At 40.7% G+C, this 27,837-nt stretch overlaps 1 protein-coding gene and 1 long non-coding RNA gene across 11 annotated transcripts in view; both read right to left on the reverse strand.

The window, feature by feature from the left end:
* Positions 1-116: 116 nt before the first annotated feature.
* Positions 117-18,463, reverse strand: hsd17b12a (hydroxysteroid (17-beta) dehydrogenase 12a). The gene is made up of 11 exons (XM_085282917.1): positions 18,163-18,463; positions 8,871-8,917; positions 7,570-7,645; positions 5,699-5,806; positions 4,765-4,829; positions 4,532-4,576; positions 4,078-4,112; positions 3,141-3,222; positions 2,906-2,971; positions 2,049-2,198; positions 117-1,903 (listed from the first exon to the last, which is right to left on the reverse strand). The coding sequence occupies exons 1-11, from the start codon at positions 18,329-18,331 to the stop codon at positions 1,763-1,765; spliced, it is 984 nt and encodes a 327-aa protein (XP_085139043.1). The 5' UTR covers positions 18,332-18,463; the 3' UTR covers positions 117-1,762.
* Positions 18,464-19,266: 803 nt separating this feature from the next.
* LOC146570096 (uncharacterized) overlaps positions 19,267-27,837 on the reverse strand; it is a 60,207-nt gene continuing 51,636 nt past the window's right edge. For all 10 annotated transcript variants that reach the window (XR_014893425.1, XR_014893420.1, XR_014893424.1 and 7 more), the window contains 4 exons: positions 25,900-27,105; positions 22,334-22,409; positions 21,750-21,783; positions 19,267-20,252 (listed from right to left, as the gene is read on the reverse strand). This is a non-coding gene — a long non-coding RNA (uncharacterized LOC146570096). The remainder of the gene's footprint in view (positions 20,253-21,749; positions 21,784-22,333; positions 22,410-25,899; positions 27,106-27,837) is intronic.

Raw genomic sequence — 27,837 nt, forward strand, 5'->3', positions numbered from 1 at the left:
CTGGAAATTAAATTTGCTACATCAAGAAATAAAGACTTTTATATTGTGATTTCTTATCACAGATTTTTAAAGTCGTTAAAAATCTGCAAGACCAAACACCAGGCAAGACACTGTGCTATCTGCTAAAGCTTTTATTAACAAACAGTAGAAAAGACAAGTTGCAATCGGCAAGATAAATGTAAACAGTGCATTTTGATGTAAATATTCCAGTTTGGATCTCTACGAAATGAATGGCGCTAGAAAAGCCACTTAGTTGAGGTACAGCTCAATATGGGGGACTGATTTGGGAAATAAAGAGAAACAGTTCCCCCATTTTCACAGCCAACATTTGGTGTCATGTGAACCAGTCTTCATGTAAAAAAAAAAATGTTCCACTTTGTCATTTCAACTCTAACTGGATGTAAATTTGCCACACAATTAATGATCTATCCAACATAATCAGATAAAAAAAAGAAAAAAAAAAAAGAAAAAAAAACCAGTGGAAAAAACAGACAAACAAAAAAAACAAAATAACAACAAAAAACTGATTAGAGTAGTAAGAAAAAGAACAATTCAGTAGTTCCTTTGGACGTAGCACCAGTTAACATCCTTTCATAATAAATGGAACCATTAAGCACCCGTTCACAAAATCAGACCATTTCCATCATTAATGCCAGAAGAAAGGCAGTTAACCATCAGATGCTTTGGCTTACAACAAATATTACACTGATGCAATTAAAAACCCACCACAAAGTGTCATTTTAAACATTCAATCAGAAAAAAAAAAAAAAAGAAAGAAAAGGAGGCAACATAAGATGAGCTCAGTGGTGCAAATAAACTGGCACAACAGAAAGCAGGCACTGCCATCATTTAACAGCTCAATTTGTAAATAGAACTAAGTTAAAAATTTGTTGTTGTTTTTTTTTTTTAAAGTCAGAGTTTGGCTTCTGTGTTCATACAAATATAAAATAAATAGATCATAAATACCGTTCAGCCACAACATTTAAACCACCAAGTAAGGTGAATAAATTTGATTATTTTTCCACAATATAAATTTTAAACATTTATGCAGACCGAACATACCCCTAAGGCCCCTAAAGCAAGACTGTGCGTCCTGCCATAATACATAAACCTGCTCAGGAAAAGTTCAAGGAATACAGCAGAATCCAGGATATAGACTCAGCCTTCAAATTCCCCAGATCCTTATCTGAATGAGCATTCGTGGTTTATGCCAGAAAGACTGACACAGACGCACCAGTCCTCAACCCACAGCACCAAATAATCTGCTGCAAACAATTCAGTGGTCCCATGTCCATGCAGACAGTCTGGAGCAGTTTTAACAGCACAAGATATACCTAATCAATTTTCAGCAAGTCGTTTTAATGTTGTGGCTGATTGGTGTAGCCTATAAATGTATATAAAAAGATGCCCACCACCATTTTCCACTGCTTACAACAGCAGGGTTAACAAATCCCTCTGTTTTTGGCTGTATCATTTCCACCATCAGTGTCAGTGACTAATATCAATGTCCTTTTCCAAAAGCAGCATTTTATCCTCATTTCACTTCCAAGCTTCTTTGGTCATGTCTGCCCAGATAAATATAAGGATAGAAGGTTGCAGTTTTAGTCAGAGCCACACGTGCCCTGATGTGCAAATTTACTGTAGGCACAAAAGGTGAAATCTCAGGCAACCCTGGCGGATAAATCATACACATTCCCCTCTTCCTTAAATGCTGCAGTGGGTCACAACAATGTGGCTGCTGGCAGCGTCATCAGCCACAGTCCTATTCAGTTTTCAAACTCTGTCCGTTCTTCTGCTCTCGCAGTTTCCTCCTCTGCAGGTATCCCGTACGCTGCAGGCGGTTCATTGTGGCTCCCAGGAAGATAACAATGCTGGTTGGAACCAGCTTGGTGGTCACCCAGCCCTGGATTCACAATTAAAATGAATTTAAACTGCAACTTTAAAATGTGTTCAGCATTCAAGCTTTTCAATAAGAATTATTCATTTGGGCCCCAACATTTTGCACATCTATCAACATTACTAATTTTGTTGAGGTTGCCATCTCTTACCATGACAGCATGAGGGAAGTAGCCATTGGTCTGGCTTTGCAGACCCACAGTGGTGAGCTCAGCTGCTACATAGCGCTCTGGGGTGGGCTTGTCCAAGGTGGGTTTCTTGATACGAGTCATTTTAGTGACCACAAAGAAGGGGAGCACGCTCTGCAGGAGCAAGAAAAAAAGAAAAAAGATGCAGCAAGCTTAGAAAATATGCAAAGCACTCCCAGCAGACTGTTTAAATCACGAAAGCTAAACTAACTTCGGGTAAGCCATATTTAATATGTAACATGCTCTTTAACCCAAAAGACAAAATCTTTGCTGTAAAGTGATGATTTGGAATGCAAGGAAAAAACAAAAGGCAGACCCTGAACTTTGTGTTATACTTAGACTCCTATACCTGGTCCAACCACAAGGTGGCACATGAGTGAAGACTACAGAGTTCTAAAAACAGAACAAACCAGCTTTATGTGGAACATCAGGTTTAAAAAAAAAAAAAATGCTTCTCATTAAAAGCAGAACACTTCTGTGTGTTCATTTCATTACTCCTTCAATGAAGACTCTTTGAAAAAAGATGTTTAACTTTGTTATTAAAAACCTAAGTGCATTAAGATTTCCAAAACTTGCAAGATTCTGTTTCAAGAATAGGGCTGACTGACTTTGGTCTAACAGCCACTCCAGTCTTTACTTTGTGTCCAAAAGAGTGAAGTTCAGAAAAGCTTTTAATGACCTTTACATGATTTTGTACAACATTTTTAAAAGTTAATGTGCAGACACGCTGACAAATAATGAAAGCTCCTAGTTAGTCTCTCATAGATCATAGACTCATATCCAGGCTTCAATGATTGTCATGTTTCTCAGACTCTACTTACCTGGATGAGGATCCCCTGACGTCTGTACTCCTCCTGAAGGCCACGAGAGAAGAAATCCACAAACGCCTGCACGAATGAAAGATCGCCAAAATTACTAAGACAGTCCAAAATATACAAACAAACAAAAAAGAAAAAAAAAAGAAAAAAAAAAAAAAAAAAAAAGGTTGTGTTCATCTTCTCATTTCCTAGAAAAGAAGTCTTGCCTCTTTAGAAGTGCCAAACACACTGTACATACCTTAGTTGCAGAGTAGACAGTGAGCAGAGGCAATGGGTACATGCCACTGGCAGAGGAGATGTTTAGGATAACACCTTTGGACCTGGGGAAAGCACAGGAAGGTAAATGTTGAACTTATTTTGTATGTGAAATGAAGATGGCTCTTTTTGGGCTACAGCACACAGAGATCATCAAGTTCCAGGAACAATCATCACTTAAAATTACACATTACAGGGTTGATTTTTACTTGCATATTTGCCACATCAAAACAAACAAGCAAACAAAGCCTAAGTCAAACCTGGAATTTCAGTATCATGACAATCCTACATTAAAAAGCTTTCCTGAAACATTGATCACAGATCAATGGCTACACTTTAAGACCTTATTTTTAATCATCAAATCCACAGAATAAGATTTTTACCCGTGGAAGCCCTGTGTCTATGCATGCTTATTGCACCGACAATTACAAAGTGATACTGCACACACACACACACACACACACACACACACACACACACACAGTGTGGTAGTGGCTGTTTGCGTTGCCATGGCAGCCGGTTGCTGCAGTGATGTAGTGGAGACGCTCCAGCCTCACACGGCACCAAATGTGCCTGCACTACCATTGGCTGGCAGGAATCACATGGGAACGCAGCAGCCAATCGGGTGGGAAGAGCACTTTGTGTGAATTGAAAGCTTGTCAGCATTGCGAACAAAGGAGAGGGAAAGAGATGCAGTCATGGAAAATGCTAGGTGAAGATTTCTTGTCCCCCCCCCCCTAAAAAAAGCCATCTTTTGTTACAGTCATCTCCTAAATACTGCTCTAAAAGAAAAGGGTGGAGGGGTGTTGTTAAATATAAAGATTCCCTGAGTAGCTCGGTGCCACCATCCATCATTTACTACAGGAATATTTTGACTGCAGTAATGTCGCAAAACATGGAAGCCCCATCATATAACTCACCTCTCACACATTCTTGGTAGCACAAGACGGGTCATCTAAAAATAATAACACAAGTTCAGTGAAAAATCAGAGACAATGACAACTTAGAAGGGGGGGGGGGGGGGGGCAAAACAGAGGATAGTATTTCTTTTTAAATAAAAGTCTAAAAGTAGGGAGAGAGAAATAGAGAGAGAGAGAGATGCGTGGGTGGTGAGCACAGACAGCGTTGGTGTAGTTCACCGTTGCTTTGGGAACAACTGAGACACTGCAGGTACCATGGTAGGAACAGCAGAAGAGGAAAATGAAAATGGAGAACAATGACAACAGGGGGAAATAAAGCCTGAGCCATACAAAAACTAATCCAAGCCAAAACAAACAAACCCCAAAACACCAAGTACATGCATAAGTGTATGTAGTTTGCAATCACTGGGCTCAATCCATTCGGAAATTTTTTTTCAGACAGAAACACACTTACCTGGCATACTGAGGTCATGTTGACGTTGATCATATTTGTGATGAACTAAAAAAAAAAAAAAAAAAAAAAAAAAAAGCACCATTTGTGTTGATTGCCTGCTCTTAGTTGTAGAGACAAATACTTAGTATGTCTTAAACGAGCAGGAAAGACTAAAAATATCGGGACTTTACACTTGCAATCACAGAAAACATGCAATAACTGAAAGTTCCCATCTTTAAGTAAAGATTACTCACATTATCCAGATCAGGAATGTGGAGGTAGTACTCCGGGTAGGGGTAAGACACACCAACATTGTTAACTGTTAATGACAAAAGGGGAGCAATCATCAATTATTCTGCTATTTTAATTCAATTACATATAGCTGGAGAACTGGAACCACCTCAATTATTCACCACTAGGTGGCAGCAAAAGCAAAAAAGGTAGAAACGGGCATTCAACTCCACAGTAGACACAGCCACACCTTGTAACCAGTAGAGCACAACTGGTATCATAAAAAGAACAAAGGGTTCCTTAAATGTAAAGCTGAAAATGACAGTGTGAATTCTGGAGCCTAAGCAATAAAGAAAAAAAAAAAAGAAGCAACAGCTGAACCAAGAGTGCATCTATAAATATGTAACATGCCTTGAGAAATTCAGTTTGAAAACACTTGTTTTATGAAACACATGAAGATTAATCTCAGGACAAACAAAAGAAAGGTGGAATATATGAAACGAGTCCTTGACTAAATTATTATGAAACTATGCTGAAGATGACCCAACACCGCTAAACATGACTGAAAAGCAAGTACAAGTCGCCAGCTTTGCCCTTTATGTTAAACTAAAAAAAAAAAAAGTGCCTAAACCTGCTCTTCAGAAGAAGTTCAGACCAACTTCATTTTTATTTGATTCGCACATGCAGAACGTAAGTATGAAACATCTGCCTTCACCAAAATCTTCAATATCAAGTTCAAATTCTATAATAAGCACGGCTTGATAAACATCGCACCCACATGCTAAGGAAGCAATTTATGATGACTGAATGTATATGATAGGGGAATGTCCATTTTTTTGTTGACATCTAAAGAGAAGCCGTGTGAAGTTGTCTACAGTAAAGTGAAGATCAAGGAAGCCTCTTAATGCTGTCCTCATCAAAAGGTAAAGAAGAAGAAAAGCTGCAGTCAGCCCTTACCAAGAACTCCAATCTCCAGACCAGCCAGACCTTCCTCAATCTTCGAGTAGATGTCAGTCTTGCCAAAGTCAACAGCAATAGTCCTGGTCTCCACTTTAAACTGCTCCTCTGTGAAGCAGACACACGTTTCAGTTATTCATAGTTAGTGATATTTAGGAATGGAAGCATAACCCCCCAGAACCCAAAACCATTTAAAAAAAAAAAAAAAAAAAAAAAAAAAAATCCAAGTTGTATTGAACAAATTGTGTGACAAGTTTTAAAAAAAGGCAAGGAGGATGCATGACTTAGGTTTTGTTTAAAAGCATTCATGCAAGTGGGTGATGCCTTCACGTCAAATATTCATATTATGTCTCACAAATGATCCAGGACTTTGTTTAAAAGCTCATTACACGGCTCAACAACAGTGCAGCTCTGTGTCTCAAAACCTTCAAATGAACGTAGATAGCAGCATGAAACCACTCTGTGACAGATCAACTGCAGAGGGCACTGTGCACCAACAAACCAGCCTGCTGGTCTCCCCCTCCGTCATGCACCCTCCCCCCCATTCCTTCGTCATGTTTGACGTGCCTGCTGCAATTAGAATTTTGTCCAAAGACTCGTTTAGCTGATAGGCGGCCAAGGGAGTTACAAGAGGAAAATTCCTCTGATGTGCCTTGGCCAAAACCAGTAGTGTGTCAGTGTGTGTGCAGTCAGACTTGAGACGAGATTTACAGGGGGAAGAGAAAAAAAAAAAAGAAAAAAAAAAAAAAAAAAAAAGGAAGCAGAGGGCCTCTCTGAAAAATGTTTATCGACTTCAGATCATCATTAGCCATCATAGCTACTGTCAGTGAGATTGCTAAATGCGGCTGGTGATGTGGTGATGAAGCACAAATATTAATTCACTGATTGCTGAACGGGATAAGTAATTTGACGTGGTTGATGAGTGCCATCGAGAGTCAAATGAAATGACTGCAGTGAGGAGAGGAAGAAGAAAAAAAAAAAAAAAAACCCATGACGATAGGTGGGACAGGGTGGGTTGTCTTGGTTACATGTTAAGGAGGGACATTTTTGTCAGATTAATCGTGAGGGAGGAGTGCCAGAGTTTGGCACGCTGCACCCTGCTCGTGACTACCCATCAGCCCCCTCTGTGGACTTTAAGCACGACAGGGGAAATTGCGCTGTGGGAGACGTCAGAGGCATGGAAAGAGAGAGTTGCAGAGAGGACACCATTAAACAGCAAAGGGGGTGGGGGTCTCTGTTTAGATCTGGCAACTGGACAAAATAGGAGAGGACAAAAGTTTTTATCCACCCACACCCAAAATCATACGGACACTCATTTACCATTCATCATGTACTCAAATATGGGGAAACCTCATCCGTGTGAAACATATTGCAACAGGAATACGTTTGAGAGTTTCCTCAATCAGGCCAGATATTTAACCCGTCAGCCTTAATCCACAAAGGAAATAAAACACACCCTGCTCTGTTCGCTTACAAGTTGGTCAGTGTTGTAGCAGAGTAAACCTTGAGTTGGCAGGGTGCACAAAGCGTGAAATAGCGGGATTTGGAGAACAAATCTAAATAGTGAAACTGCTCTCAACAATGCTACAGTCTGTAAAACAAATTCTTTTGAATATGCACACTAGTACCTTCCCCAACAAAGTGAAACATTTCAGATCTTTTTGTTTTAAAATAAGTAAACTTTCTGGCTAAAGTCCAACTCCTCATTTTCAATATCTAAACACTTGAGGAACGGAAATCCTGTAGCTGACGGCCCGTTAGGCAGCACTGCGCTGTCATACACGCATCCTCATCATCCCACTCGCTGTGCTCTCAACCCTGAACAGGTTGAAGAGACAAATACACACACGCACGCTTTTATGCACGCTTACCAATTGACCTGGCCACATCATCCAGCTTCTCCTGAGAACGACTGATCAACATCATGGCAAATCCTCGACGAGCCAACTAGAGCACAAAAAACAGTTAGTGACACAAGTTCAACCATACTTTCAACACACAGAGGACAATGTCACAGTAGGTAACAAGCCATTAGCTGTAAATGTTTGTTCTGTAGCATTGCAGATGAATGCAACAGATTTTGTTAGTCTATTATATTCTTCCATTCAAGATCATCTTCTCAAACCTGTCATCATTGCTTCCACAGCAGCTTTTTAAATGTCACTCTCTGGAAATTCTGTTTGTAAAACCACTTTCACTGCGCACAGTGATTTCTTGGCACACAAACATGTGCAGAGTACACAACCTTGCTTTAAATAAATTTAAGGTGGAGGATTGTTGCTGGTGATCAGAACTTCAACCATGAGCAAAAGGTTTTCAGCTGAAGAACCCACAGAGTTTCCAAAAGTTCAGATAACAAATCAGGTCAGAACAGCCTTTAAACAGCAGTAATTTGGACTGCTGTGACTACAACTGTGTACCACACAAAGCTTAGAAGGCAAATTTGTGTTTTACAATACAATAATTTTTCAAAGAAGGAAACCCAGCATACAAAAATAATGCAAAAAGTATCCAGTACAAAGACTCAAACTTTCATATATGAACACATTTGTTCTGTCAACTGTGTTGTGGAAATCCTTCCAACTAAAAAGGCTTTAGACTAGCGATTGTGACAATTCAGATCTTTGTCCTGTTGACCACTTATGTTGTTTGTTGCTTCTATAGCACAGGTCGAGCCCTTTGACTGAATCTGGTGTGAATCTCATTATTTTGAATCGATACACAAATAAAGTAGCATTTCTATCAAGTGCTTGTGCACAATTACCAATATACCTAAACATTTAAGGAACAAAATGCTGCCCATCACTGCATGACAAACAACAAGACACATTGTAGCCCTAACAGTATGAGTCAAAGGCTCTACATGACCATGATACAGCCGGATCTCCCATTCTGTTATGTGCGAAGACACGTGGCAGGGTAGCCCCTATTCAACGTGTGGCTGTTACCTTGTACAAGCACCAATAAGAGAGAGAGAGGTGTGTGTGTGTGTGTGTGTGTGTGTGTGTGTGTGTGTGTGTGTGAGAGAGGGGGAGGACTTTTACATGTTAATAGGCCTTTAAGAGCTCTCCCCTACGAGTGTACATGGTGTATATCTATATACACACACATGTGCATGAGTCATAGATTTTCAGTGAAAGAAATGAAATAAATAAGGGTTCGGGAGCCTCACCTCCTCCGCATAGGATTTCCCGATTCCATCTGTGGCTCCTGTCACAACTGTAGAGAAACAGAGAAGCCAGGATTCAGTACAGATTCTCTTGAGACAGTGACACAGCAAGGCCGGGGTCAAGTTGAATTGTATTCAAATAATGAGGAAGACTTCAGGACTGAAATAACTAGTTCCCCAATCTAGGTAAACTAAATTGAATGAGCCACAATTCATCATCAGAAGCAGCAGGTGACTGCAAAACGGAGTCAGTCTGTCACCATCTTATCGGACGTCATCTCTGCATGTCAATCTCTGAACGACATGTACATAAGTCTGATTTATGTGGCAGACACGCCCTACAATACTATTCACCTGCCGTTTAGGGAGGCCTTGCTTTAAGTTCTATGACGACAGCTTTTCCGATAAGTCAAGTCCATTTTGACTTAAATACTCACCGATTTTCAAATTAAGAGTATATGCACAAGGGGTGCATATATTGCAAATTGTAGGTGAAAGCAGCAAAAATGAAATTGTTTGGTAACAGCAGAGAGGATTAACAAAAAAAAAAAAAAATACAAGACAAAAAAAAAAAAAAATTAATGAAGAAATGCCAAAAACACAAGGAGACCACAATGCAGAGATTGAGGCTGATGTTCAGAGTGAGTTTTCCCTCACCTTGCAAAGCAAACGGTTATTTTTAAACCTTCACTGCCCATCAACCCCAGCCTCTGCTTGACTGATAGAGGATTGTGGGGAGAAGGGAGGAAAAAAAAAGGCTGTGAGAGTGTGAGGGGTACTTACAAATATACAAGCACATAGTTGTAAATCATTAATATAATAGGAAGGCATGATGAAAGATTAATGGAGGCATAGGACATTCTCTGGCAAAGAGCTGGAAAAAAAAGACAAGATGAGAGAGGGGATGCAGAGAGGAGGGAGCGATGACGAACATAGAGCAGGAGAAAGAGGAGGGGGAAGTGGGGTAGGGAGAGTGGCAGTGGTGGGGAGGGAGAGGAGGGATCCTAGGGGTGGCTAAAAATAGAACAGGAGCGAAGCAAGAGAGCGACTGAGTGAAGGAGAAAGACACGGAATAGGGATTGCGGTGGAGGAGAGGGAGATGGGGAGGGTAGAGGGGATAAAGGGGAGTGAAAGGAGTGAGAGAGAGTAGCACAAAGTCGGAAGTGAAAAAGAGAGCAGGATCCCTGGTTATTTTTAAACGTCCCCCCTATGTTACGAATGAAATGCTCCTAGCAGAAAAGCTTCAATGGGCATGGGATGTACCAAATCAGGCTCTTGATGCAGATGCAGGTGGCAGCTTAAAAAGGCAACAAGACAGCCGCTGCAAGGTAAAAATGTCTATAAAAATATATTTTGTGGTACATTCTGAAACAGATGGGGTTTATTTCCTGTGAGCTACAGGCCTTATTCTTTTAAATAAAGCCATAAACGCACAATATAACAGTAAGTGAAAACATCATCCTTCCATGAGACGTGCTTAGCGAGAACTGGATCAGCAGCCTCTTTCCTGATGACCTTCATGCGAGTTTTGATCTTAGCTCTCATCTGTTCAAGTATAATGAACTCAAACAAAGATGAGTGTGAAACTATTTTAGATGACAGAAATGAGCACAGCTGGAGTCACAAGGTTGCTGGAGGTAACGGAGAGAGAAAGCTTTTTCTGAAACAACTTGCATCAACATTTGAGGAAAAGCCCTGACTAAAAAGGGGGGAGGAAAAAAAAAAAAAAAAAAAAAAAAAAAAAAAAAAAAAAAAGGACGACAAACTGATAAGCCATGAAACCAAGAATGACAAGAATGACAGCTGAAACCAAAGTACTAGATGAACCAGTTGAGTTTCAGTACACTGGGGAAAATTCACCCCACAGATGGGCAGCTGGGACACGAATATCATTTTCTTGCATGACTAACCTGCGGATTACACTTGTATGCAGGAATGCATCAAAAATGCAGCAGAAATGCGTACGCATCAACGCTGCTTGAACTTTAACCTGAAAGAAGATCCTGTGCAAGAATACATTTGCATGCCTTACAAATGCATCATCTTTTGCAACATGACATTACTCATCTGATCTATCACTTAGATACATGCGCTCAGGTTATGAATATCAAGCATTTCAAGAATACAAAAACCTTTAACATTTTTTTTTTCCTGCCCTTAAAACCCATTTGGCCTATCTTCCATTTGATGAGCAATGATTCTGGAGTGACAATTAGAGAGTGGAAACCTAAAGTTTATAATGGTGATGTGATTTGTTTGCTGTACAGGAAAGTGGGAACAAAAAAAACAAAAAAACAAACAAAACTGTTTTATACTAAAGTCAACAATGAAAGAGAAAAATACTCAGAACTCATCAGAACTCTTTAAGGTCACCATACTGTGAATTGTGATTTTCCACAGTGCATCAGACAACCAAGTCCACCCTGCACACTTTCCCCAGGCCTTATGCCCCCTCGCCGCACTCTCCAAGTCCTCGTGCTGCACTTATGAATGACTATACTCCTCCCACCCATTATATAATAGGACCATTTTCTCAATAATCATTTCCTAGGACTGAGTGACAGTCAAATGTGTGTACGTGTGCGTCTTCACCCGTGTGAAGAATGGGGAAGCTAGTACAGTGGGATGACGACACGGTTCTTCTGGTTTTAAGAGATTTTGTGTTTGAGCCATCATAAGTGGAGCTAAGCTGCATAACCTGAAACTTACAAGTATGGAATTATGTACGGAGAACACAATGTTCAAAAGACACAGTTCAGTCAGTGACACCCATGTGCCAGTGGCCTCCCAGCAGGAGAGAATCGCTCTTACGTGAACAAAAGTGACACACAGATGCAATTTCGCAAGGAAGGATCTACGCAAGCAAGCACGTGAGTGACCGTAACACTGACGCCACACGCTGGCACCATTGTGTGTGCACCACTGCTTCTCATTCAGCTCTGAACCCAGTCCCCCCCAGTGTGTCTTCCCCCACCCCACCCCATTTCAACACCTCAGAGAAAACTGGTCCATCGTGTAGGCTTTGATGCGCCCTGACGGGGGCGCGTTTGCACTGCAGCTCTGCTGTGCTTAGTGCTGCACAACATGTCCTGAGGTATTGACATCCCCCCAGCCTTTTCCGTCTCCCTCCCTCCCTCCCTCCCTCTTCAGCAGTGGAGCAGCCCTGCCACTGCCTGCTCACTATTTCGAGGGTCTAAAAAAAGCAGCAGGAGGAGTAAAAATAGCAGCGCCTGCACTGCCTTGTCTGGGAGCTGCCTGCTTGCCTGCCGCAACACCTGAATACCAACAAGATCCCCCACAACCATTGTCACAACAGCCAGGCTGCTGCTGCATCCCGATCTCTCCAACTGAAGCCCCAACACCAACTAAAGCACTGCAGGCTAGGGGGAAAATAAATAAAACAAAAAGGATATGGTGAGCGGCAGACAAAGAGCACAATGTCTTCATCTCATGATATTTAAAGGATCTTCGGTTTAGACTAACCTGCATTGCATGAGCTGTTATATGAGAGGGTAAGCAGCTGTTAAAGGACAAAGACACAACATCCAATCTTTATTAATATACCGATCATTCACTGGCACAATGAGAGTAAAATAATTAGTTTTTAGGGGTGTTTACCCGCATGGTGTAGTCTTATTTCATCTCAGAAAAATGAACTTACAGACAGGAGGGCAAAACTAAAATAATTCTATAAACTCCACCGAACCCTCCCCGCCACCAACACCAAACCCCCAATTAAGATTCTCAGTGAGGAGAGACTGCGGTCCTTGTATGCCCCACTCCTGTTACGTACTGTTATGTAATCTGTCGCACCCTAAACTTGCCTATCAACGAGCAGCCCCTCCTATGTCTCCCAAAAAAAAAAAAAAAAAAAGGGGGGGACGGAGGGAGGGATGCAGCAGAAGAGCCAAAGACAAACCCGCCCCTTCCTCCAAAGTCTACATCCCTTAACCAAAATACCCCTCCCCCCCTATTCTCCAGCCCCCCACCCACACAGCTTTAAATAGCAGGGGAGGCAAGTCACATGGTTGATATAAAATAAGCTTGAACAGGGAGAAGAGATGAGGGGAGGGTGGGTGTGAGACAGAGAAGAGAATGTGTATTTCAGAGCTGCCAAAGATAGAAGCAGCATCTATATTTGGGTACAGAGCAAAAAAAAAAATAGTCCTGTCCCCCTCTCCCACCTTCAGTCACATGCCTTGTTTAAAAATCTATTTCTTTTCACACAAGTACTTGGTTTGAGACTAGATGATTTCTGAGCTGGAAAAACTTTGCTCTTTGACCGTGTGCTGCTAAGGCAAGGATGGAATGTGCAGTGTGTTCAGTAAGGAGATTTGTTTTCACCTTTCAGACAAAGCGTAAAGCATGTGTTTAATGGTATTAGTCCATTGGTACAAGGACAATGAAATAGCATGCTGTACAGAACTAAAGTGAATTACACCCATGCTTCTATTACTTACTAAAAAAAAGAAAAATGATAGCTTTCAACCACTTGTATGCTTGATTACATCTTTAAAACAAGTGTAAATGTAGCAGTTAGTTATGTACCCATCTTCAGAATCAGAATCTTTATTGTCATGAGAACAACGAAATTAAGAATGGTCCCCAATCATTGCATCATCCCTAGCAATATCAAAATATAAATAAAACAATAAAATTCAATAAATAAAATAGATAGAATACTTAAAATACTAATAAGATTTAACAGTAAAACATTCACATACATTCCCACACACATGCTTCAGACCGTGCATAGATTAACACAAGAGTGGCGTGATGGACATTTTTTTGTAGTATTCAGATGTGTTATTGCAGTTGGATAACAACTGTGTTTGAGTCTGTTAGTCCTTGCTCTGATTGCCCTGTACCGTCTGCCTGAGGGCAACAGTTCGAACAGGGAGTGGCCAGGATGTGAGGTGTCTTTTATGATGTTTTGGGCCTTTTTAAAACTTGATACAGTACATTATTGTGCATAGGTACAACCCAGAAAGAATGACACCCAAAATGTTAGCAGTTCATGTCAACAGACACTTAAAACTGAACAAACTGCCTCGCTGGCATGTTGGCTCGCAACCAAATTACTGATGTAACCTGACACGAGGCAGTAAAACCAGCAACAAGAAATATGTTGCTGGTCCAGTACGGCGCTTTCAGATGACAGTTGCTGAACTGTTCTACATCTTGGTTATGTGTGCATGTCTTAAAATGTCAGTAATCTGGAAGGTGCTGGAGCTTCAGCTAGAAACACTGCAGCCAAATAAATGTAATTCATTCATATTTTAACATTTGGAGGGATTTCTGCTAGTTTTTTAAAGCTTAAGGGCTTTAAGTGGCAGTTTGAAAGCAGAAATGTTTAGTGGAGCAACAGACAAATTTGTAGTAAAGTTGTCTAAGTTCTAGAGACGCCAAACAATCATGCAAGAACACAACTGTCAGAATTTAGTCGCAAATGGATCCAAAATACAGATAATATACAAAGAAAGGATCAGATGTTTAACTGCTCTTCTATGAGCCTCAGTTATTGAAACCCCAATACATTAATTTTCAAGTGATGCAGAATTGTGAAACAAAAATAAAACTGAAGCCAACATACTCAGAGGAATATACTGTAGCTATAAACAGACCCACTTGCTGTATGGGGAGATGGGTGAAATGAAGTGAGGTGGGGGGTTGAGATGAGGAAGATTTTTCTCTGCCCCCCCTCTTTTTTTTTTTTAAACCCAACATCCCTGGCTCAGGCACGTGTCACAGAGCGTGTTCATCACATGAACAGCAGTGTTCTCCTCTCCGCCCACACTCACACAAAGCAGTAAGGGAAGGCACATTCACAAGGATAAAGTGGAGACCCTGCCTCAGTTGAAACGCACACACACAAAGCTGGCTTTCATTCACACATGTGGATGTTTTTTTGTTTGTTTTTTTTTTTAACATGAATGAAGCCTTATGTCTATTCACAAAAAATGCACTGAAGATTACTCTCCCATAATAATCAGCACTGAAACTCTGGTTTGCCTGCTGGGTCTGTTGATAAACTCGCAATCCCTGGTTTATTCTCTGAGCCGAACTGAGCAAAATTCTTGCATAAGTGCTGACCCAAGCCATTGTCACTCATGTGCTGAGCTGATGAATGGCTGCATCCTTCTTATATAATGGGACCATTTTCCTCAATAAACTCTGCTGTCAAGGGAATTGGGGGAACAGGGCCGGAGGGGTGGATTCCAGGGCACATGTAACATCACTATGCCCCCCACCTTTGCTTTAACAAAAAAGGAAAGGGGGGGGGGGGGCATGTCTTTGGTTCAGTTTATTTCCCTGTATCTACACACATGCAACAGGACCGACACCGGCTCCCTTACATAATACAGGATGCTGGGGGCTAAGACTGGAGGAGGGAGCACTGAGCAGAAAAACCAGAAAACCGAGGGCTGCTGCATGTTAGACTGGAAAGCTTCCCTACTGGAACTGAAAGCAATGCTAAATGCTAAACAATTTGATAACATTATACCACCAAATATTAAATCCTTTAAACTGTTATCAAATGCCTGAAAGGCAGATTTGTGCAATATACCCCCCCATGAATCCACAAATAATCTTAAAAAGCTGCTAAATAAAAATAAATAAAAGGGCAATTAAATGTAAATTTCAAATGTCTTTTAGAGAGCTGCCATTCTTTAGCTGAATATCTTTAACAGAACTGAGCTGTAGAGATGGTTCAGACTGGCAGGGGATGGGGAGGGTGAGTATGTGAAAACAGTGCAATAGAGAGGCTGGGGAAGCCGCCTTGACTCATACTGCAGCGCTGCTGTTCAGCCACTAGGAGTCCCATCCACTAAGGGGAAAACCACTGGCAGAGGAACTCCTGAGAAATCCCTGCTCTGCTCTGCATATGAGAGCAGCAGAGTTTTAGCCCAACACAGACAGCGTGTACAGTGATTACGAGGAAACAAAACCTTACAAACTAATATCTGAATAGAAAGCGAAGCAAGTTCTTCACCTAAACCTACCTTCAAACGTTGAAACTCGTTTCAGCAGGAAATACTAGTCGCCTCCTCTGAGATTTTTATAGAAAGCAAGCCCGTTCTAGAAATATGCATCTAAAATAAAGTACAATGACCCCCTCCCCCACCAAATACAACTTCACATACGTTTAAGAAGCTATACGTTTAAATTGCATTTCTGATCAAATACTTCAGTTCAGTTTCAAATGTGTTCTTAGACAAAGAAACTGTATATGACAGACGGAATATTCACTGTCATTAGTAAATAGAAACTCTAAATTCTCTAAAATGATAAAAGTTATAAATTCAGAGGACATATTGTTCTTGTAGGAAACTAAAACTGAACAGCACTACAGATTAAATTCATGCTGCCCAACTGCAAAGGGTATAAATAAATAGCGATTTCCCACACTATCCAATAGCTGGAAGAAGGAGGACTTGTTGCAACAAGGATCTCTGAAAGGTGGGGACCGGTAGTAAAACGATGTATCGTGCATGCGTTAAAGAAACCAGACCACTGCCTAAACTGGCCAAACCCGCACATCTGGTGTAACCGGCGGAGGCGCACGCCTCATCCCGATCACACATGCCCCCACCTCTCCTAACGCGCACACCTGTTTTCGTCCTGCCATCTCCGACCGTTGTGATTGGAAACGTACGCCAGACTTGTCAGACTGGTGGCACCAATTGGTTTCAGGGAGTGGCATGTTCACATCTTACGTAAAGCGTAAGAGAAGAACAAATGTGACGGAGTGGGAAAGTTCCGTAAGAATCCTTTCCAAAAAAAAAAAAGATCCATGTAATCTTCTAGTTTAGAGCATCCTTTACGCCCCTAACTCAGGAGCTTTACAAATAACGAAGATCACATTTATTTGAAACGCACACAAAATGGGCTGTGCTAGAATAAAACTGTATAATGAAACATTCGAGGTAAATAAAAATGCAGGAAAAAGATTAATGCGAAGTTTAGTGCTGCACTTGATAACATACTGTGGGTGGGTGGGATGACGTGAAGGTGGCATTCCTATATGGCCAAAGGATGACGAAGCGATGAACAAGCGCATGACTCATCGGTGTGCACCGACATTCCTCCGCATATTCCATCAGAATCACTTAAAAACGTGCATTAGTCGTTCTTAAAGGCATCCTACCGCCCTACCTTTGCGTCATACATTTCAGCCCCTCTAATGGCGCAAAGGGCCTCAATTAAACATACATTTTACAAAACTGACGGTTTCGTCAAGAAGTGCGCCACAATGTACAGATAAACATCTGTGTGACTGAAAGAAAAAGGAAAACAAGCATTTATATTATCCGCCTGGCTTTTGGAGAGGAAGGGGGTAGAATATCCACCTATCCCGACGCGAAAGAGAGCGCCTGCCAAACTGCGCAGCAAGACGCTCCAGACGCAGCAGTCTTCTCCAAACAGGGACTAGAGAAGTGGGTCAAGCCATGGCAGGGCGATTCCTATGAGACAAGTCTCTATCAAACCATAACGCACTTAGGTATGACTCCGAAGTCACTTCCGTTTTGACAAAAACGTTTTTTTAGTGTAAATTATACAGTCAAATCCAATAATGACACATTAATCTTATGAGAAAGGTTTGCAAGGCAAACCGAAGGACAGGACAAGAAGACCTGATTAGTGAGAAACCGGCGACATGAGAAATACAAAAAATGCCGCCAGTATAAATATGCTGTGGAAGGGGAACACATTTTTCAGGCACGTTTCAAGAATTACCGGTAAACCACTGAAAATGACATGCAAGATGATCTAGATGTAGGTCACGTTTTAATTAAGCATATGGGTTTGTCCTACATCATGCGGATGGGTTAATGTGGTTCAGTAGTGCTCCGGCTAAGAGCTCACCCACATAAAACAGCTCTGTGAAAAGTGCGCATAGCCTGCGCAATTTGGCTCCTGGCTCACCAATGTGGGGCATCCCCGCACCGTTCCAAATGTGCTTTGAAAACGCTGACTGGAGCCCTTGGCAGGAGACTGTGTGCTGTGTTTGACGTGAGAAGAAATGAAAACAGTTGGAGGTAATAAGGACAATTATCTTCTCAGTCAATCAGCTGCTTACCTGCGCCTGTTACGCAACACCAACTTCCCCTTGAATGAATCCACAAAAAAAGAAAAAACGCAGAACGCAGTTTTTTGTGTGCCAAAGTCAAGTTTGCGCTCAATAACCTCATTCTGGTGCTCGAGCAGAGTCCACCTGCCTACTTCTGAGCTGCCCTCTTCGTGACCGTGAATGTGCTGTAGGTGGCTTGGAAATTGATGTGACCCTACTCACCTGCCCATTTGCCTAGCTTCGGAGACAGCAGCTGTCCATTTCCCAAAACCCAGATCCTAAAGCCTGTGAGCAGCCTGTAGAGCAACCACAGCGTCAGGGAGGCCACAGTGAATGCACCGACCCAGAAGAGAGGCGTTTCGGCCCAGCTGATCATTTCCTCAACGTTCATCCAGTTCACGGCAGCGGCTCTCGGTGACTCTGCGTGTGTGTGAGTGTGTATGTGGAGACCTCAATTTTAGGCAATGTGCTCTAATTTCCAAGCCACAACGTGAGAGAGTCCCTTTATAAGGAGGTTGTAGCATCACACACACTCCCCCAACACTTGTCTAGCCTGATTTAAAGTGCACCGCCCACCTCCTACTCTGCACCGCCCTTCCCTGTTCCTCACTGCCTGCAGTAGGTGCCCGTCGACTGATCCAGCCCCTCTATAGGCTGCTTTGCGCGTCAGTCAAAAGCAGAGCTTCCCCCATTCATTCGATTTTCTGTATGAAATGGGGTGGGTCAAAGGGAGACCGGGATGAGGAGTGATTGGACAAACATTACGGCAGCTCCCATCCTGAGTCAGGTATTGGCTCTCACCAGAACAGGTTTGACGGTTTCAGTCAGGATTATGAAACCCTCCAAACCCACGCCTGCGAAAAAAAACTGCCCACACCACTTTATGAATGAAAGGATGCTCTCATTGGTGAAAAATGTGCGCGTCCTCCCGCCCAATGGAGAGCATTTGGACATGCTTTATTGGCTGAAGTGATTGCCAATCAGTGAGGTCAGCCTGTTCCTAGCTAGATCCGAGTTAGTCATCTATTTTAGGTATTCTGTTTGCATCACACTGCTGATAACTACTAAATATGCAGAGATAAGTGCGGCGAAGGGTTTTTTGGTGCCCCGATTAAATTCTTTGTTCCAGATAACTCCGTCACAGACATTTCTGTCGTAACATGCAAAAATGTGCTCCCCAAAAGGGAAGACTACAATGCCCAACCACACTCTTGTTAGCCACACTCTCGCGAGATTGCCCGATCGTAGTAAGTTCCCCATCATCCAAAACATTGAGCAAGGATGAGATGTGTGTGCGCGCGTTACATAAACATTGAGACAGTCGTGTGAATGTTCCGTCGCTTTATTTTATTGTTTTGTCTACATTTTCATACACACAAATGAGCCAGTCATGCTTACAGAGTCCAGATGTTTCACAAGAACAGACTGCCATGATTTTAAGCTCGGCAGTATGTGCTCTGTTTCCCCAACTCCGACCCCGAAAGGCTATTTGCAGCAGCTTTTGGAGTCTCCAGCACACCCATCTGCCGCCATGCTTCCTCTCTCTCTCACACACACGCAAATTAAACGTAAAATTGTGACAAATAAAAGGTCTGCGAGACAAAACGAGGGCTGTCATGTACTCAGCAGAGGGACAAAAGTATACGAATAAGATTGTTTGCTTGTAGACATAATGCAGCTGCTCGTATTCTTTGACAGAAGAGAAGAGATCGAAGTCAACGTGACACTGACGAGAAGGAGCAGCAAGTTGTGTAACAGCTTCAAACAGGGTAAAATTAAGAGTATAGTGACTAGCTGTCTCTCAATCACCCTTACATACAGCAGACATAAAATACATTTACAAATGTCGTGTTAAATTCTCATCTTTTACAAAGTAATCTTTAAAAAACACATGTTTAAAATATTTTTTAATACCGATTTACATCCTGCAACCTCAACACAGCCAATATCACATAGCTGAATTAAATAATAATACATAATAATCAACACACAGGCTCTGACATAAGGCTGTTTATTCAACAAATATATGCAGGCAATTTCTTAACATTAAAACAATAGACTTAATGTTTAATTGTGCCAGGGAAATTACATTTCCCTGGCACAATTTATGTAAGAAAGATAGTAGCATCACATTGTCTTTAAATGGATTTCAAAAATATATATAATTTTATTTATTTTTACTAATGACACACACACACACACACACACACACACACACACACACACACACACACACATACACAGGCACACGGTCTATCAGATGTTTTGAAAGTCCACAGTCACGTCACGGCCACGTCCTCGCAGTCCAATAGCTAAAAAGAGGGAAAAAGTTAGGATTTAGACGTGCACAATTTCCCCGTGAAAATGTTCACACGTGTCTGTATCTGTAAGACTTTAAACACGCAGAGAAAGTGAACCACACACATTTGCATATCAGTTTCCCCACCGACTCTTCACGTGCACGATGTTGGATTATTTTGGCACATTTAATATTAAATATACCAAAAGGTACAAGCATGTTTTTATTTGTATGTTTCTACCAGCTTGTCACGTAATCACAAATATAACCACAGCTTCGGCTTGTTCCTATTTCAAGGGTTTTATTTTGTGTACATGAAAATTGTACCCACCCCACCCAGTATCGATAACCCTTAGCACCTCTCATCTAAGTCGCACAACACAAAGCACTGCCCATGTTTAAGTTTCTGCCCCGCTCCTCTCACCACACTGGCACACAGTCTTTCGCACACATGATCAGAGCCTATGCTAACCACATTTTACCCCCACACACCCTAAAGCCACTGTGCACTTTGGCTTCACAGCACCACAAATCCGTTTTTACTCTCACAATATTTTCTTCCCTTCCCTTCAGCATTAGTTTGTCCAGATGTAATCTGCAATATTCCTAAATTGATTATGAAACATGAATTATAAGGGTAGTAACAATTGCTAGAAATTAAGAGGTATATATATATATATATATATATTTAAAAAATCCATAACGACACAAAGTTCAGAGTAACGAGTGACGTTGACAAAGTATTAAAAGAGACATCGACGGTCGCTGCTGAAGCTAGGAGCCTTTCATTTCATATTTTAACATGAATATAAGTAGCATTTAAAATATGAAATATTTCTTCTAGCAGTATTTCACTTTATATTTAAATAGCACTGACCAGAATTTAGAAGAGACTCAAACAATGTGTCGAGGTTTCCTTTAATTCTGAGCCCTTTGTGCGTTGCTGTCCACCTCCGTGGTGCTGAAATGCGCACGGCCTAAGACGCACAGAGAGCGTCCTTCAACGGGAACAAAGCTTCATAAAAGTAAACAACTGACCTCTGCTCTACACAGGTCGATCCACGTCTGTCATCAGACATACATTTACCAGACATGACCAGACTAGTCCTGGGATGCCATTTACGCACAGCTGTCCACCCCACAGCGACTACTCCCTGTCCCATTTGTGCCTCTTTACCTGACAATATAACGTCTGTAAAGCAGCACGTTTATTTCAGCCCGAAACACAACTTTTATCACAAGCCTTCCAGCAACACAGCACAGCAAAATGGGGCGTAATTCTCCTTTTACATGCCCCCAATGTTTTCCGTGAAAGTGGCAACACTCAGGACTTATAGAAGACGCAAACGGTCTCTAAAATCTGATCACTCCATTCACAAATATCTGCCCCGAGAGTCATATTCAAAGCCTTAAAAATATATGACAAGAGACACAAATTCAGTGCAACTTCTCTACAATATCATTACCAACTATTATAATTAAGTTTTACATGTTTTGATTTCTTACATACCTGCGGTCCGACGGCGGTAACAAGGTCACAGGATCTTTGAGAATGACCGATAGCATAGTGGCAAATACATATGTACACACACACACACACACACACACACACACACACACACACACACACACACAGAGAGAGAGAGAGAGAGAGAGAGAGAGAGTCAAATTTTATTTTCATCAAACATAACAAAGCAGTCTAACAATCTTAAGCAACTCGTATTTTCATATATTTTATAAATGACTGACGACTGAAACATCACAGCAAATATGACTCATCTGGGTCGTTTCTTTGCATTTACAATTTAAGCAATTTTAGCATAATATACACACTAAAATATAAAACCATACTTCACAGTATATTTTAACAGTCTTGAGAGTAGAGACGTTTGCTTTTGCTTGTGCCCCAACGTTTTAAAAAAGGTAAAATCAGCTGTTTCTAATGAAATTATAGTATTTACAGTTTCCCTCTGTTAGCTAATAAACAGTTTCTAAGGACAGGCTTATGGATAGATTATTTTAAAATGCATGCAGTTTGACAGGACATACATTTACTCCTGTTTTTATAAGATAACATATACAACACATAATCACCTGCCATGTGTGTGTCCAGCTGAAGAGCCACCCATGAGCATGTTCAGCCTCCTGTCCATGTGTGTATCTCATTGTTCTGCAAGAAAAGACATCATATTACAAACTATTACATTTACTGTCACTGTACATACAGTGGAGTCTTTTTTTTCTAAGTGAAACATGCTCAAGCACACACATTAAACAATGGCACACACGCACACACACACACACACACACACACACACACACACACACACACACACACACACACACACACACACACACACACACACACACACAATCGCATGGGCAAGCAAACATATTTATAAGAAGGAATCCAAACATTCCACATTTAATATTTATTCCTGTCTATACCATCGAATCAAAGTCTTACTATTACAGACAAATGAAAAGAAAAGAAAAAAAATGTCCATTTTGAAACTGAGCACAGAAACACACACAACTCTGAATCCTGCATGTCCACAACATGGAGACACACAGACGTACAGTGTCTGCACTCCCACTCTCACATATGCACACACACACACTCACAGCATCACACCCTGCACCTCCTGAAACATATAGCTTTTAAACTACAAAAAGCATCCCTGAACATATAAACTGCTAATTTACCACACACCCCCACACACACACACACACACACACACACACACCCACACACACACACGCACGCACACACACACACGCACGCACGCAAAAATCACCCTGGATAATAATGACTCTCCTTCATTACAAACACATTAAAATGAACAGAACAGCAGCTAATTTCTACCCAAAGCTCTGTAAAAAGTGTTTGTCATAAAATAGTTTTCTCTCAGATATCAAAAAAGAGAAAAAAATAAGCTACACATTTATGCGTCACGCATGTCACACACTCTTTCTCACACATTTTCAGAGCCTACACTGACCACATTTTACTTATGCACACCCCAAAACTACAGTCCACTTTGACACTACAGCACCACAAACCACCTTAAAATAAGCTTCACATTTATGCATCACACGTCTCAGTTTTGTTCAGCAATGTTCAGAAATGCCTCGTAGTGCAACACACAACTAAAATTAGTGTTTCCTAAATTGTAAAGTTGTACCCAAGGATTATTAAATATAAGGTTATAAGTTTGAATATTTGTCTATCTAAGCTTTTTCTGCTGTGGTTACATACACACACACACACACACACACACAGATTGGAGCCGTTAGGCGTGCGTGTGTCTATGTCTGGGGATCCTTCTGCATGTTTACAGTTTCAATTTTGCCTTTAAAAAAATCCAAACCACAAAGCATTGCTCATGTTTAACTTTCAGCCAGTCTCTCCTCACCACACAGCTACACGCTCATTCTGACATATTTTCAGAGGCTAAGCTGATCACATTTTACCCACTTACACTCTAAAACCACCGTCCACCTTGACGGCACCACAAACTAGTTTTTACCATAACCTTAAAATAAGGTTACCTTAAAATAAGCTTCACGTTTATGTGTCATACGTGTCACAGTTTTGTTCATAGATGAACGCCTCATAGTCCCACACACAGGTAAAGTCAGTGTTTAATTAATATAATATTATATATTTATTATATCTCTCAGCTTTGTCTATTTCACACACACACACACACACACACACACACACACACACACACACACACACACACACACACACACACACACCACTTCATTTCCACACACACCATTTCCAGCTGTTAGAAGTGTGTGTGCATGTGTGTGTATGTCTAGGTATCTTCCTGCAATTCTACATTAACAATTTTATTAGAAGTGTTACTTTTTCATGTCCAGCTCTGTGGGAATGAGTGGGTTAATGTGTATTATGTTGCACACACTTGGAATATATCTACGTAGGTGCTCAGAAAGACATTTAGACAAACGCAATTTCCTACACACACACGGACAACTATTGACGCTCACGTTTTTGAAGGCATTGACATTCATGTGCATGAAGTCATTCTTACACACACTGTGCACAATTTTACATTTAGTAGCTATATACGAAAGTGATCAGAAACAGAATTTCTGTACACACACACACACACACATAAACACACACACACATACACATAAACATGCACACACATACACATACACGCACACAGAATCTAGTAAATTAGAAAGCAATACCACCATGTGAGCAAAATTTAAAGGAGTTAAAATAAAATGTATTTTTTTTAAGTTTGGCATTAGCAGTTTTACATCTGCATTAAAAGCAGTTTCAAATTTACATTCAAATTACACAACTTTTTACATTTAATCTGCTGCTTGACATTTCAGACGTTTACAACATCAGTACGATATCTCAAAATGCCATTTTGCCACTTCACCAGCTCTTACTGTATCTGCTGTGAGGAATTTTCAAAATGACGCACAGGACAGCAAGCCACCTGGCACCAAGTGTGCGCCAAGGCACAATAACCTCTGAGTTAGGTGCTGACCCTGCAGTAGAATTTCTAAATACTTCATATGTGAGGTATTTAGGTCTCCAGTAAGTACATATATATGTTAATTTAGGCTCTCAGATTGTCTCATATTTGCCTTTAGAAGAATACTTCAATATGATGAAGATTTAGACATATTTTTTTTTATTCAGCCAGTTTCTAAAGGTGTCTCTCTGCAAACCTTGCCACTAACCTTCAAAATTAAAATAAATTAATAATCCTTGGTATTATGATACAACAGTCCTACAATAAATCAGTAAATAAAATCAGTACAACAAAAAGTGATTGAAGGTTTAAAATGGTTTAAAATGAAAGATTGGTTTTAGAGAGGTTTAGATTCAGCTTTATCCTGTATTGTATTGCATTATACTGAAAGATGTTTCCATTATTTTGTCCACCCTATTGACATCAATAAACAGAACCGTCCATCAGTATAACACAATATCGCTTTTTTCCATTTAACAATTTTTATTACAAATATCAAAGTTTTTACAGTCCTCATAAGATATTTTTGGGAAATGAATTCAAACTGTATCAGAGTGTGTTAGTCTTTCCTTGCCGTACCTTATAAACTGGTGGTTGACTGTGTAAGCAATCATTAAGCTTAAATCCAGACACAGAAGCATCGGTACAGACTCAAAAAAAACCTTCGGATCATTTCTTGTCAAGACATTTTTACAAATTTTGTAGAAAATACTTAATCCTGTAGGGCAGAGATTTACCCAGCGCATGTTTTCAATGTTAAAGGGACTTTAGTGCCGTTTTTCCTAGAAAGCTGAACTTCTCTGTTTTTTTAAGTGGTCTTCCCATTGTTTTCATGTCCTAAGTCTTCAATATAGAGTTTAAAATTCTGGCGACATACAAATTTTTATATTTTCTTGTGGTTGAAAGATAAAGAACTCTTCCCTAATTCAGGATCCAAAGTTCCTTTATGGGGTCCCTAAAGAATTGGTTGTCAGGGTTTCTGGGTCGTTGACCCAGTATTTTCAGTTCATGTTCACTGTTTATCCTCTGTACGTTCCACTTCCTGTTTTGTGTTACGTTACTCTGTGTGCATTATGTTCTAGTTCTTATTCCATGCATCATTAGTTCAATTGTGTTCAGCTGCTCACTCACCTGTCACCTATCAGTCATTGTTCAGCCAGTGTATTTAAGTCCTCAGTTGTCTCCTGGTCGGCGTCGCGTCATTGATGTTGTCACTGCTGTCTATGACCCATGTTTGCCTTCCAAGTTCAGATCAGTCAGCCGTTCATTCAGTTATTCAGTCAGTCAGCCATCTCCTGTTTTCGTCATTCGTCCCTCACAATAAACACCCTGAATCTTCACCGTGAGTCCTGCGTTTGAGTCCTTTTCTCCACATCCACTCAGCAACCCCTGACATTGGTTTGATAATCAGAGAATTAGTATGAGATTTAATTTATCAATAGCTGATAGAATGTCTTAAAATAACAAAGTTTTACTAACAAGAAATAAAACAAACAAACAAACAAACAAACTCCATAATCAGCGATGTCACCTTAGGTCACATTAGGCCGGGGTAGTGTTTTCGCCTTATGTTCCAGAAGCTACTTAAGAGCTGGAATACAATTTATCTACCTGCTTAATCATGACTAAGTCTCTCTCTTTCTGCAGCTTTAAAGAGTCTCAAATATGCTGACGTAGTCTAAAAGGTGGTTTAAAACTGGTTCTTGGAGGTGTACTTAAGCGGAAGCATAATTTCCCTGCATTTACTGACATAAACTGGTTGGTTCATTGCTATAGATGGTTTTTTTTAACTGAGATTATTCCTGCTGTGCTTGTTGGAACTTGACTGGGCTCTTTTCCTTTCCTTGCTCCACCTTTTTTGCTTGTTTTTGCAATTTGTTTTCCACCTGTACCTGTGCAAACTTGCCAAATGTATTTAGGGTTTGCCTTGATTTTCTAATTTTTGAAACTGAGATAATTGTTTTCTGAGTTTGTGGTGGAAAGAAATGACTTTAGATTTTGAGAAATGTAGTTTCTTCAAAAATTATAACTTCACATTCAATAAGAAAAGATTTCATTCATACTAGAGCAATCACAGGTCACACCCTGTTTACTTTGCCCCAGGATTAGGCCACTCTGACTGGTTCTGAGTGCAGGGGGTGTGGATGTGTCTTACTTAAACCTGTTTGACTTTCTGGAATTTCAGGCGGTGCTGATGGAAACAAAAGTGTTGCTTGATCTGAGTGTTGCCCGTCCAGCTGCTGCTCCCACCCTGCTGGATCCAAGAGCTTTTGTTTTCTAACCTTTTCTTCTTTTCTGTCATTGGTCGTGTTAGTTTCCATTTTCTTTCTTTTTGACCTAATAATACACACAAAGATTAAAGATAAATCTCGTGCACACACTGTTGGGAACATCCACACATACTGACCCCAAATTATGTGCAGCAAATGACCAGGCTACAGCTAAGATGCCATAAACATATATCAAGCAGTGGAAAATAAACATGCAAAAAAAAAAAAAGTATAGCTTTCATATTTAATCAGTGCTCGGTGTTGGGACTGTAATTAATGGTAAAACAGTCAGCCAGGATAACAGGGCTGGGACTCTTTGTTGGTGTGGGACACAAATAGTGGGTGTCCTGCTTTTTTCAAGCCCTCCAGCCTACAGGACAGGCCGCTCACAGTTCGCCTTCTAAGCAGGACTGATTTTGCATCTGCTGCTATGTTATAGTGACACACACACACACGCACACGCACACACACACACACACACACACACACACACACACACACACACACAAACATTAAGTATTGAGTAAATGTGACAGTAACTTTATATAGTATGTGAGTTACACAAAATAGTCATGTAGTAGCAGATGAATACAATTGCAGACACACACCAACTGACATGCACAGTCAGTCTATGTGATGATTTTTATTAGTTTCAGCAAGGAAATACAGATGCACACACACAACAATGATGAATTATAATAAGCGCTGTGTAATTCACAAACCATAGCCAGTGATCACTACAAATATTTAAAGCACATCATGTAGATATCGTTTTTGTTTTTTACTCCAAACTGACGAT

This window comes from Mchenga conophoros, linkage group LG7, assembly GCF_057382185.1.
Source record: "Mchenga conophoros isolate Kocher_MC1m ecotype Shallow Benthic linkage group LG7, M_conophoros_male_GT1.1, whole genome shotgun sequence".
Classification (NCBI taxonomy): Eukaryota; Metazoa; Chordata; class Actinopteri; order Cichliformes; family Cichlidae; genus Mchenga; species Mchenga conophoros.